Source organism: Dermacentor silvarum, chromosome 5 (genome assembly GCF_013339745.2).
Source record: "Dermacentor silvarum isolate Dsil-2018 chromosome 5, BIME_Dsil_1.4, whole genome shotgun sequence".
Taxonomy (NCBI): Eukaryota; Metazoa; Arthropoda; class Arachnida; order Ixodida; family Ixodidae; genus Dermacentor; species Dermacentor silvarum.
This window is the reverse complement of record NC_051158.1, coordinates 50,635,451-50,649,500: the sequence shown is the minus strand read 5'-3', so window position 1 is coordinate 50,649,500 and position 14,050 is coordinate 50,635,451. Positions and strand designations below refer to the sequence as shown.

General features: G+C 46.1%; 1 protein-coding gene across 1 annotated transcript in view; it reads left to right on the top strand.

The window, feature by feature from the left end:
- The window catches only part of LOC119454118 (BAI1-associated protein 3-like), a 375,555-nt gene that overhangs the window by 277,290 nt on the left and 84,215 nt on the right, over positions 1-14,050 (top strand). Inside the window, exon 6 of the mRNA XM_049667930.1 lies at positions 2,646-2,811. Within this exon, the coding sequence (XP_049523887.1) occupies positions 2,646-2,811 (166 nt within the window). The remainder of the gene's footprint in view (positions 1-2,645; positions 2,812-14,050) is intronic.

Below are 14,050 nucleotides of genomic sequence, written 5' to 3'. Positions count from 1 at the left end.
AGCAAAGAAAAAAAAAAGGATTGCGATGAACGAAGAGGCAAGAAAGATGAAAAGGAATAGAACATAGAACGCAATGGACGGAACGAGCTAACAAAGGAATAAAGGAACGCTAGAAAGAAGGAGAGATATGGACGAAGACACAGCGAGAGCCAGGAAAGAGGATGTAGCTAGATTGGGAAAGGAGTGGGCACATTCTATCGTGCCTGAGACGTTTTATGTTGCGGTCCGGCAGAAACGATATATATGCGTGCATGTTTTATGGAAACGTGCTGCCCGCCCTTAGTATAGCCTAGGCGGGGTCCGGCTAACAGACGACAAAACTCGCCTTGCCGCAACTGAACGTCTGCTGCTTGTCTGCTGCTCGCGTGTTCAGCTAAGAGAATGGGACTCGCGTGGTGGTGGATTGAACTTCCAGGCACCTAACAACTGCAGACGAACTTTTTTTGTTGTTTCCTGCGCAGCGCAGACGCTCTTATCGTGCTCCGAGGATATCTGCTTCGATTCTTTCTTTGTTCTTCTTCTCTCTGCCTTTTTTCTAGCAGACGATAATCTGTACCTAAGAAATTAGGATGCAGACGTACTTCGATATGTGCTTTTCTTTTTTTGGTTCTGCAGACGATAATCTGTCCGAAAAATGGGAATGCAGACGTGATTTGCTTTTTCTTTCGTCTGTTAGTAAGGCGTTCCGAATGTTCACCGGGAAAGCGTTAGTGCAGAGAATTTTGCGATTGATTTTGTACGCACACTAAAGAATTGGGCTGAAATGTAAGTGTATTAGTTTTGTTTTTGTTCATCTCTTTTTAAATACCCTTCACTGCGATGGCTCGGCGTGACGGTCGAAGATTAGGAGCGACGTAACAGCGTGTCAATATCCTGGTTAAGAAAAATCGTAGTCAGTCGCTCTTCGGCAGAATTACCGGTTAGCGAAGACTTTGTCGCAAGGTTGCTTTCTTTCTTCTGCGAAGTTTTTCTGTATTCAGAGAGCTGAGATAATAATTGATAATTTATGCACAGTACCTTTTGGATGAATTTATTGATAAAAAGTTTGTCTCATAAAGAAACTTTACAGCAGAAACTCCTATCTGAGTACATGATGAAGAAATCGTATTACGCAGTGGTCGCTGCGTTGTATTTGGTGAGGCTTGTGACGTTTAGCGCGAATGTTGTACTACTGTGATTGGGGTTAGCAGATTTCGTTTTCAGGCGGCTAATCCGCTTAAAATTTTCCTAAAAATCATATAATAGAAAATATAGAAAGCGGCATCAAATTTACGATTTTTGTAGTTAAGCGACTAAAAACGACATCACAGTTTTGTGAACTGCGTCTATTGGGACACCTCTGAAGTACGTGAAAAGGATAGATTATAGAGCGTTGCGAAATGCGTCGGTGATTTGTGAATGTTGTTATTATTTGTGAATATTACATCTTGTCTTGCAAAATGTACACGTGGTTCTCGTGCTGAAACTGCGCCCAAGAGACTAGCACCAGCGTGAACAGTTAGCACTTCGTCTTCATTTGAATGGTGACCGCTGATTCCACTGGGCGAGAAACTGCGCTGTTCAGAGAACTTGGGGAATTAGGGAAACGGTCTGAGCGGTTTGAAATTACCGTTTTCTCTGAAGCGCAAAAAATTTCACCGAAATCTATTTTGCGATGGTCCAACGAGGGCATGTCTTCGTTTCGGACGTGCTCAAATCGGGAAATTGCATTTGGCCTCGAGCTCGGTAAAGCTGCCTCGCAATTGGAAAGGCAGCTTTCCGGCAGCGCAACCTCCCAAGCTACTGCCGCCGCAGCCAAATTCGTAACCAACGCACGCGTCCACAGTTTGCGCGCCTGATGAGACGGAATATGTAGACGTGTGTCTCCTACAAGGAGACACACGTCTACGTCAAATAATGGGAATGATGATGCCGATGTCGTGGTGATAGCGGGGGCTACCTATCGTAACCTTAGGAATAGCAGGACTTTGGGAGGGAGTTGTAGAAAGAAGAAGTAGACGTAAGCACGTTGCGGTTACTCAGTGGCTATGCCGTGGCGCTGCTGAGTTCGAGGTGGCGGGTTCGACCCCTGCTGCGAGAGCCGCATTCCGATGGAGGCGGAATGCAAGGAACGCTTGTGTACCACGCATTGCGTGCACGTTAAGGGGCCCCCGGCGGCCGAATTTACGTCCCCGCTACGTCGTGCCTCATGATCAGATGGCGGTTTTGGCCACGTAATCCCACCGAACTTGTATTTAATTTACACGTAAAACATGAGAAGTTTATGAGCCACTTAGGTGACGGCGAGTGCAGGTTGCGAGCGGCATAATGACAGCTTGACTGATAGCGCCTAGCCGTGAACTATGCAGCAAACATGGCAGCAGATATTTTGCGTGATTGTAACAATACGAAAGGTAACATACGACAACACCAACATTTTCGCCACTTGGGACAGTGACAGAACGAAAAACAAAAACGTACCTTTCAGGTAAGACAAATTGCGAGTATTCAGTAATATCTTCGGTAATGTGTACTTATAAAAGTACACGGTGCACGCTTCGGAGCCTCAGTTAGTTGCTACTTGTTGAGTGTTGTGGGAAGGTGCAAGATGTCAAAAAGCGAGCACCAGATATGTGATTTAGATTTTTCCTCTCGTGTACATCCAGGGACCACGATGACGAGAGTTCGGTGTTCGACGCGGCCCGCAAGCTGAACGAGGTGACGGGCTTCAAGGGCCTGGGCCGATACTTCAAGCAGATCGCCCAGTCGGCGCGCTCTAGCCCCGCCGACACTGTCGACGACTTCCTCGGATGCGTCAACGTCCCGCTGGAGGTGGGTCCATTACGTGTTTGTACAGACTACCCAACCACCTTCGTATAGACCATGCATATTGCTGTTTACAAACAGATCCTCCCAGAAAAAATACTCGTTTTCTTCAAATAAGCAGAACAGGCTAAGGGCGAGCTGTACCGCTGCGGCAAAGCAGACACCCGCCGATTTTCAACGGCTTTCCAACTGCAGTTTATCAGAAATTTATGACTCGATTTCGCAGTATTCCAGGGAAAACACGGGGATTGCGGGAGATGGAACTTCAAGACGATGAGCAGAGCGAGAACACGATGAAAGCAGGAGCCAACGTTCTGACAAGTGCACTTGTCTTGGACTTGTGTCGAAGTGGACTTGTCCCCTTGAAAAGGACGTGTCCCCTTGAAAAGGACGTGTCCACTTGTCAAAACGTTGGCTCCTACGTTCATCTTGTTCTCGTTTTGCTGATCAATCTCGCAGTATGTTACACAGAAAACTAAAAATATCTGTGCTCGAGGAATGATGCGCTCTTATTTTGTTTAAAAACGTAGAAAGGGCGTCTCTTACGTTGAAGCAACTGGAAAAGACGCTTTTTTGGGGGCGTAGCTGGTTGTTTAGACAAAATATCAGATGTTTTTGAGGGTTGCAATATAACTGCTGCCAAGGCACGTGCAAAGCCGTCTGCAAATGCTCAGGCTCGCAACAGTTACTTGTATAAATGGACAAATACTCTACAAGGAGCCCCGTTTGAATGGCCACGAGAGAAACGTTCGTGCTCACGATTTCCATTACTTCTGCAAATAAAGAAACAATTCATTGATTTTAACGAGACGTGCAATGCACATTGACACAAGCTTAGGGAACGAAGCACACAAATAGAATGACCCCGTCTTTCTAATTTCTCGTGTGGTTGTTTATTATTCTTAATCTCCTGTTAACGTTTATTAGGTGCACCACAGGCCTCATTATGTTCAGGGTAGTCTCTCAAAGGACTGTTTTGATCAGCGCTAAAGGTTATTTATTCCTACATAGGAAACGACTGAAATTGCTCAAGTAACATTCGCGCTAATGGTAGCTCGTCTGGTCGGCACGAACTATGTCCAGATGCAGAATTAGATGATGACGAAGAAGAAACACGTACACAAAAAGAAGGCAGTTTCAACCGAAGGAGAAGCATTGAAAATGACTACAAGTTTAGTGTTGCGCTCAAACTTGACGCGACATATCCCACGGCACTACTGCTGCTGTGCAGCAGAGACAGCGCCCTGGCAGTTACCAGGCGTCTCGTAACACTGGCCCGATCAGAAGCGCCGGCAGAGGGGGCTACAAGCGTCGAACCTCCGCGCAGGAGATGAGACGGACGGAAAACTGTCGGCGTTTGTCAGCGTCAAATGAAAGAATAACGCCTATTTAAGCTTGACGTTTTAAGTTTACTCTGCGTTCTGCTCAAACCAGTTGTACGCACCACGGTGCGGTAGGCACACAGCTGCTCAGCATCACGTGGCCTTCGGCGATGTAGAAAGGTACTACCTCCTCGTCGGAAAGCAGCCTTCGGGGTGAGAGTGAGAAAGTGGGAGAGGGGCCGCCGCAGACTGGTGTGACGTAGAGAGGCACGTCACGTGACCGTGGTTGCGCCGGCGCAATGCGGGTGCACTGGATTGCGGAGTGCTTTCCACCAAACACGAATGGATATGGTTCGCTTAGTTAGGTGTGCATCTGCAGTTCGTGCATGCACACCTAACATGCGAATGCGTGTACATGGCTATTGGCAATAGGCCAATGTTTGGTGCGTTCTATGGTGACTGGCGCATGGCATTTGTATGGTACCGACTGTGGTGTATGTACTGTGTGTCCCAGTCAAGGTTCGCGGAACTGTTAGAAAGAAACGAATTAAGAAAAAAATAAGACGTGCTAGACACAATTATAAAACTTCAGGTGTTCGTGAAAGGTCAGGCTTGAGGCCTTTTCTTTTGTTTCCAAAGTGCAACATTTAGTGGCCTCCTCCTCCTTAAACACACACACCACACACACACACACACACACACACACACACACACACACACACACACACACACACACACACACACACACACACACACACACGCACACGCACACACACACACACACCACACACACACACACACACACACACACACACACACACACACACACACACACACACACAGCGGGTGATTCCTGCTACTAGTACGCGATATTACCCTCGCAAACGAGCCAATCCAGGAAGCCGTACAACGTCACGGAGCCCACACACCCTATCACATTAACTAATAGAGCTCAACGATTACTGGCTCCAGCAGCATATCTGAGCTGGTCTACCGCAAAGCTGTTGTTTGATTTTGACAGTCATATTCCAGTGGTTTCCGCCACATTTTTCACATTTGTGTCTTTTGTCTGTGTTTTACCATTGAACTTCTTATGAAGTCGAACAGCCCGCATAATAAATCTAAACCGAACATTCCTTCGAAGATAGTCATAACGATAAGAAAGAATGTTTTTTTTTTTGCGTAGTGCGCCCATCGGCCACTGACGCTACATTCAGCTCGCCCCAATAGGCGTTGCACGCCTTGCCCCGAGTTTGCGAGAACCCCGTAGCGAAGCCCCTCACGAATAAACCTCGGCACGTCTCTGCCCTCGTTATTGAAGGGCTTCCTCGCCAGGGAGTGAGCTTTGCCACGCGATCTCACTTGTATTGCATTTGCATGTTCCCCTCTCGCGCAGTCGAACGCGTTCTGCACTTGTAAGGATGCTCAAGGATGGAGGACGCGTCGAACTTTAGACTTTCGCGCGACCCAAACACAAATCTGTTTAGACACTAACGTCCTTTAGGCGTTTTTTCTTCTCACGAGTTCTGTACATTTTCCGTAGACGGCGCGTGGGCTTAAATGAAGATTCACTTCGAGGCTAACTCGCATTTACCTATTGTAATGTGCGAGTAGGTGATGTTATCAGCGAAACAGATCGCTAGAAGATTATTTTTCTGGAATAAAACTTGCATTTGCTCTGCAAGGCACGCTACCCTGGCTGACGACGTTACGTGAAGGGTTCTTCCTCGAAATTCGTTGGGCGGTCCTTGTCGTGATGTATAGTTTTGTCTTTTGCGGCTAGGATCGAACATTTGTACCGCTATCGATTAGGTCTGTGATTTAAACTCCCAAAAAATTTAATGCCTATCAACCATTTCTCTTTTGGGAAAGAAAAAAGCAGGGTTATGATACGATGAATGGGGAAATACGCAAAGCAGACAAATTGCGTTTCAATTCAGGGATGCAACGCCTGCGCTATATTTTACCCATTTTTTAATTATTATGAATTTTGAGCTGTTCATCTTTATTCAAGCAAGTTACAATTTAAACTTACAAACAAGATCACGTAGTGTGATTGCGTAGAACTGTTACTGTATATTAGTTGATCTGGTACTCTATTTTCATTGTAGTCAACTGTATTTATATATTTTTGTTGTTGTAATACCTAGTGAAGGGGACCGCGTCATTGTGAGGCGGCCGAATGTCAGCTTTTATCAGCCGTTCGTCGGTCTGTTTGTTCAAATGGACGAAAATATATAGATTGATTGATTGACTGATTCATTGATTGATTGATCGATTGCATGAGTATCACACTGGCGATTTAAATTGGGGTCACAGTGCTCCTGAGACTCGTTCTGCGGAGACCGCCAAATTTATCGCCTTCGAAGACATTCATGTGCTTCCAAGTTTCCGTAAACGGGTCTTCTAAGAGCTTCGCCGTCGTGCGACTGTATGCGAGGAGGTGCACGCTTTACAGGAGACGCTTCTGAAACAAGAGTCGCTGGTCGAAAATTGCCTGCTTAGAGCAGGAGGAAACAACTTTATTTTGTTAATTTGGCTTAGTGAGGGGTGGCTACCAGGTGATGCTTAGAGATGACGCGTCTTTGCGTATTGACCTGTTCATTTCGATGACATTGGAATTGTTCACAACTATACTGTTACTGACTGTCATAAAGACGCTTCATTTTTAAATGATAATCGAGGATAATCTGAGGTGCTATGATAGCATTGTGGCAACACACAAAGCAGTTTCAGCAAATGTCCGTTGAGAAATATTGAACAGAACAAACAGTAATAAAACACACACACGCACAAACACGCAAACACAAACACACACGCAGGTTAGCACGCAGCTACGCACGCACAAGAAACACACACACACACACACACACACACACACGCACGCACACACACACACACACGCACGCACACACACACACACACACACACACACACACACACACACACACACACACACACACACACACACACACACACACACACACACACACACACACCACACACACACACACACACACACACACACACACACACACACACACACACACACACACACACACACACACACACACACACACACACACACACACACACACACACACACGCGCGCGCGCACGCACAAACACACAAACAAACATGCTCAGGCACATATTGCACGAAGCTGGCACTTTATGCAGTTCCTGCAACCGCACACTATTCATTATAGAATCAGCAACATAACTACATGATTCACTAAAAAAAAGAAGTAAGCCAAAATAAACATCGGTATACGCACACTAAATATAGTCGGCGATTTCAGCAGAAGTCACCGGATACATCGCCCAGCAAGCTTAAGACATTTATTAACAGAAACACATTACCACCTTTAGAGTAGTAAAGCTTCTAAAAGCTTTTTTTCCGCGGCCACTGAAGCAGAGAAGGCTGATAAAAGGAAGCGGCATGAATGAAATGACAGCTGAAACAGAAAGAGTCAAGACAGTAACAAATTGGAAGGGATCTCGCGTGTTCCGATGCCGAGATACTGCAATTGCGTGCGTCTGAGCGTTCACCGCCGGCTATTCGCCGAAATGGGCTACGATTATGTCTTTCGCAGGACGGTGCTTTTTTTTGTTCCTCTTTAGTTTCTGCCGCTGTTCTTCCCTTCGGGCTTTCTTAATCGCCTCCAGCTTTGTCTGCTTGTCTTTTTCCTTTTACCTGCTACTCCTCCTTGGCCAACTTTTGTTCAAGTTCTCGCATACATAATGCCCTGACACGATATCGCATTTATCTACAACCAAACCTCTTCTCACACGAAACAGCGCGTCGAAGACGGCGTTAGCCAGACGAATGAAAGATGGTGTGATTAGAGGTAATGCAGAAAGGATGCAAGATTGTATGAATCGGCGGAAACCTCGCTATTAGAGCCCTTCAGACAGGGTGTCCACATTCGTGGACGCGCCATATTTTAGCGATTTCTGTGCAGTGGTACCGAGGAATGGAGCACAAGCATTAAGCTTAGGGTAAATCGAATATTCTGCTAACCTATATAACTTCCATTTTACTTTTGAGTGATATGTATCGTTACGGCGTACCGCTTTGGTGAAGGCACTACCGTGTTTTACGTGACGTTTGACGTGGGGCACGTCGGTAGCAACCTCGAAATATTTTTTTTCTTTCTTGAATGCTAGTGGGTCAATAAATGACTTGTGCATGCAATTCGAGCGGGTGATTCAATCTATTTTATGAAGAAACGTAGCATAACTGACTTTACAATTTTTGAATATTTAGTTACTCTGTTTTATGATGACTCATCTTAAAATGCGCAAAGAGTAATTCTACCACCTTGATTTGCTTACAGTGGAGTCTCTAGCGCCCTGGCCTAAAATTGATGTATGTTTCACACATCTGTCGACATTCGATCAAAATTGGTGTTTGAAGCGTCTATGCTTGTTTTGGTCTATGGATACGCAGCCGGTCATACAAAACACCTTAAATGTTACGAGCTTTTTCAGTGGAACCCACAGTCCAAGCAATCGCTTTCGATTTCCAACAAAGCTATATCATCTAACGTGAACGTCTGTGCCGTTGTTTTCAATGCAGTTCTTTTCTGCCGTATAATTTTTTGCCATTTTGGACGTTCACGTAGTCCCTTCCTTTTTCGTAATATTTTCATTGGTGCAGCAAGTCGCGTGTCTTTTATGATAATCTGTAAGGCAAAAAAAAAAAAATCCCGCAAGGCCTTTTGTATCCCATGAGTTTATATATACGGCGGAACACTTTGACTCCAAATAGTATGTTTGCGCGTTGCTACATTTATGTCCGAGTCCGTACGTTTAAAATACTTTTCGTTTGATTTGGTGCTCAAGACGAAAATTTTCGTTTTGAACGTCGTTCACATTCTACAATAAATAATTCGCCTATATAGAGCCCGGGTGTCATTCCATGACGTGGCGATCGCACATGTCATATCACAAATAACATTTCATTGCGAGGAACCTGTGATTCATTCCTTTCAAGCACGCTATACCACGCTTTCTATTCACGCTGGAAGGCTTCTTACCTGCGCGACACTCTAATCTGCAACGCGCCGACATTCCCTACACGTTGGAACTTGCATATCGCGGACATGTGTAAAGTAGAGCGTCCTCTCGCTACTAAAAGCTCGCCGTACGAAAATAGGGCCTCAGACACTCGGGAGCACATATGTGCGTTACGAAGGTAAACCTAAAGAAGACACAAAAAAAAAGAAACCGCGTGGCAGCTTCGTTTTGAAGCCTCGAGAGAAGGCATCGACGGGCCGCGAGCGATGGTGTATCCTTTGCAGGGAGGGCACTTCACGCTGAAGTGCGTCTCCTGCTCCGAATTGCCGTCACCGGCGCAGCTCTCAATCACGTTTCGGTGGTGGACTAATGCATAGCCCGCGTGCGCGTGAGAGAGACTGAATAAATCAGAGTGTGAGGAAGTGTGAGTGAGAGGTGTGAATGAGAAAGTAAGAAGTATTTAGAACGAAAGTGAGATAGCGGGACTCAAAGAGGGATAAGAAGCCAGGGAGAGAGAGAGAGAGAGATTAAGGGAATGGGTGTGAAGTAGAGAGTGAGTGAGAGAAAGTGTGTGAGGGAGATTGAGGAAGAGAGAGTGAATCAGAAAGGAAGAGAGTGAGCGAGAATGAGAGAGAAAGAAAAGGAATCAGTGCGGTACGAGTCCTGGCGACAGAAGGCCGTGGAGGGGACGGGAAATTTTGAGAGAGGTGGGCGGACTCATTCGTAGGTGCCGTTGACATTTAAGACGCCGACGAGGCCACTCTCAGGCACGCCGCGAAGTAAGTGCGCAGCCGCCCGCCGCACGTGTAGAAACCGCTGACGTCAGGCGACGAAGCGGGTAGAATGAGAGAGAGACAGAGAGAAAAAGAAGTGCGAGCGACAGGCGATAGAGTAGGTAAACAACTCGAGAGGCCTGCTTCGAAAAGCGAGAGCGGCCGAAATGTCCTTTTTTTTTCTTTCCCCCACCACAGTTCACTCCGATTCCCCATTTCGCCTCGTGGTTGGAAGTGCTATTTGGCCGCCGTCCTTATTTTTTTTGTTCATTTGCTATTTTGTTTGTTTCACGAGAGGCCTTTACAAGTTCGCTTGTGCTCCAGCGTGCCGTCCGCATGGTTCCTTTTTTTTTCTCGTTTTTTCGCTCGCGCGACGGCCTACTCGAAAGAAAAGACAGCTGTTTCTGACGCGAAGGCTACGCTGGGAGACCCTTTTTCCCTCATTTATTTCAGTACACCGCCGTTGAGAAAACGATTGTTGTGACGAGTGTGGTGGGGCGTAGCGAAAGTGTAAGCAGAAAATGGGCAGTTGGGGAAAAACGCGGAGTAGGGACGAGGGAAAAGGCGAAGTGTTGGAAGGAACGGAAGGGAAATGGGGACGCGCCGTATTGCATGTCGTGGAGAAACGATGTATAGGCCGTGAGGGAAAGGAAGTGATGAGGACTTCAATGAACGCTGGAAAGTCTAGTCTTGTCAAATGCCTAACGCGCAGGTGTGACGTATGCAGACATAAAGCACATCCCTCTATTACACGTGGTTGGAATTCATGTAGTCTCTGTGTATTACTACACAGGGTGTTTTCAGCGAACACTTTCAAAATTCATTTAAGGTTGCCTGTGGCAGATAGCCCAGTTCTAGTTAATGAGCTGGTCTTCTCGACGGGGCGGACATTACTTGCACAAGAAATTGAAATGCATATTCGACTAATCAACAAAATTCACTAAATAAGTTTTTAACTAATTACCTGATGGGGCGCCCATATTGCAATTTACAAATTGTAGTCGTGGAGATCGCAAGGCGGATCCACTTTGAATGAGTTCTCGGGATGACACCAGTTTCAAGATAATAATTCCCGAACTTTGCGGAGAAATGCATTGGCGTTCCAGTTAATTTTGTGCTTCAGTGCATAAAGCGACGTTTTTTTAACTAACTAACTGGAACGCCAATGCATTTCCCCGCAAAGTTCGGGAATTAATATCTCGAAGCTGGTGTTATCCCGAGAATTCGTTCCAAGTGGATCCGCCTTGCGAACTCTACGGCTACAATTTGTAAATTACAATATGGGTCGTCAGGTAATTGGTTAAGAAGTGAATTAGTGAATTTTGTTGATTAGACGATTATGCATTTCAATTGCTTGTGCACGTAATGTCCGCCTCTTCGAGTAGAGCAGCTCATGAACTAGAATTGTGCTATCTGCCACAGGCAACCTTTAAAAATTTTTCAAAGTTCGCTGAAACACCCTGTATATGTGCGTCTTGACAAGCTATGGGACAGTGCCCGTAGAGATGTAGCACATTTTTTTTTCATTCTACCATGTTTAGTTTTTCCTTCATTTCACTCATCTTTCGTACCTCTGTTCCCTTTTTGCCAGTACAAGGTAGCCAACCGGAGATATCTTCTCGTTAGGCTCCCTGTTTTTCTTCATTTAAATCTCCCTCTAGTCCTTTTTATTAGACGGAAAGATGCAATAAAATATATATATGTATATGTATCTGGATATGAATGAAAGTAAGAATGGTTGTTTTCCGACTGGAGCGCACATACATTGCGTTCGTTCTTCCAGTTTTTCGGAAAAGATAAAAAAAAAACACCAGGAAGGCGGTGCAATTTCGTGGGAGAAACGGGAAAGATGGGATGGCTCTCTGAAACGTCAATGGCGGAACGGGATCGAAATGGAAAGGGTAACACGCAGGCGCTAGCGATACACTGAGCGCGCATGTGGCTGTTACGTCCGTCGTTACACGACCGGCACACTCGGCTGCCCGAGAGATAAGGAAAATTGGGGAGACGGCGAAGGAGAGGGAGTGGTCGTCGGTAAACAGGCATTACATGGAAGAAGGGAGAGAAGTGCAGGTGTGGCCTGGGAGATAAAAGATGGAGGGAGAAAAAAAAAGAAGGTGGCACAACTGTGGTTGTAAAGGAGAACACATCAATAAACTACGCGTGAAAGGAACAGAAAAATAAAAAGGAATAGAACTACCCCGGCAAAAGCGTACGACGATGGAACGTCGCTGGATTAACGATGATCGATCTGGCCCCGTCTTCGCCGGTGATACGGGGCGGGCAGTTTTGCGGGGCCCCGGCCCAGCACCCGGTACATTCCCGCGTCCTCCATTCCATACGCTCACTTTGCCCAAGCACTCCCTCGGTTGTACCTAACTGCAGCTTCGAAAACATTTTTTCTTCCTCTTTTCCCTTCATTCCAAAGCGTCCTTAAAGTCCTTGCAGCTGCGTTTCGCTCGCTCGCTTCCTCGTACACTGGTGTATCGTGAGTTTGTTGTGCAGTGGTCGCGGAAACGAGTAAGTTATTTGTGTTCACAAGGGTTATCGCTTACCCTTGTTTGGACAACATACGCTCATCTGTACACGCGTCAGTTAGGTATCGTCCAAAGGATTAGACATTTAATATAGTTACAGTAAAGTTTGAGATATGACGGGAAAATTATTGTATATATTTCTCACTTACCTAATGAAACGGTGTTACATAAAAACGCAAAAATCTAAGAAAAAAGTGTTTCGTACATCTGAACCGCTGCTTCCTGAATGCATATAACGATGGATATGTGGAACTGTGTTCCAGTCAAATATACACTTTTACCCGGAACAGTGTTCCACAAGCCTGTACCTAATACCCGGAAGATTCTTCCACACGCCTGTCACTGGAATACCTTAAAGCATGTGGGACGTAGCCTCACATATTTAACCTATGTTTATTGCAGCATAGTTCCGCATATTTATTTTTGCGTGTACGTAGGCTATTTTCATTGTTATGTATAACAAGTTTGGAACATATCTAAAGCCATTCAATATATTTCGTGATTTTAAATCAAACGTCGTTCTATTAGGCAAGAGCAAAACATATGCAAAAATATTCCACTTATAGCTGGATCCGAAGTAGAACGAAATTTAGAGGACAGGCATAGGTGCACACTCTTCATCGCGTTTCACAAATACGCCGCAAAATGGAACATATTTCCATCGATGTTCCACTTACTATGCGGGACGTACGTGGAACCTTCGGTCGAACTTGTTGCCAGTGTGACTGTATATCACTCAAAACCTCACGGCGACGGCCGAAATGCGCCTGGAGTATCCATATAATTGCTATCGCAATAATATCGGCCAACTGAAGTTTTAAGAAGCGGAGCATCTAATCTGGTTGCAGAAAAATTCCATCAACTAAGTGGAACATTTTTTGCGTGATTGTTCCACTTACTTTGTTCAATTTATGTGGAACGAGATTAAAGGCACTGAGGAAGGGAAGGGGGGGGGGGGTGGAGGCGGAGTGTTGAAGGACTGATCTACGACGATCGCGCGCTTGAGTAAGTGTAGCAAGGTCGACGACGCCCTTTTTGGTCGTCGCCCGTATCAAGCTGCGGCAGCAACGACGCTGCGCCAAGTGTGATGGAGTGGTTTCTGGGAGCGCGCCGATGGCGATACGTGCGCCATCCGCTGCGAAATGAAGAAAAGCAAAAGTGGGTAGACGGAGCAAATATCTCCCGGTCCTCCCCGGTGCGTTGTAACGGCCACGGAGCGTCCGCAGCTGGCTACCAGATGGCGCGCACCACGATAGCGTGGACTCCTTGGTGTGTTGCGGATGAGCCACGCAGGGCGTCGATCTGGGCTGATGTCTTGATGCTTGCACGACAATTTATTTGTGAGCGTAGTTGTAGAGTGTCTCGGGGCAAGTGCTTAGGAGCCATCTTATCTAACAAAAGTGCAAGGTCGTGCTTGTTTCTGTACAATAGACAGTCTGAAAGGCGATGCTGGTGTGCTGATTTCTGTGTGCTGTAGCCGACGCTGGTTTCAAGTTTGCCAATCCGTAAAGGCGTTCACGGCACGACTAGAAACTGCGCCAGATTTGTGCATGGCTTGGTGTACGCTTGATGGCAAATACCAGTGTGATTAC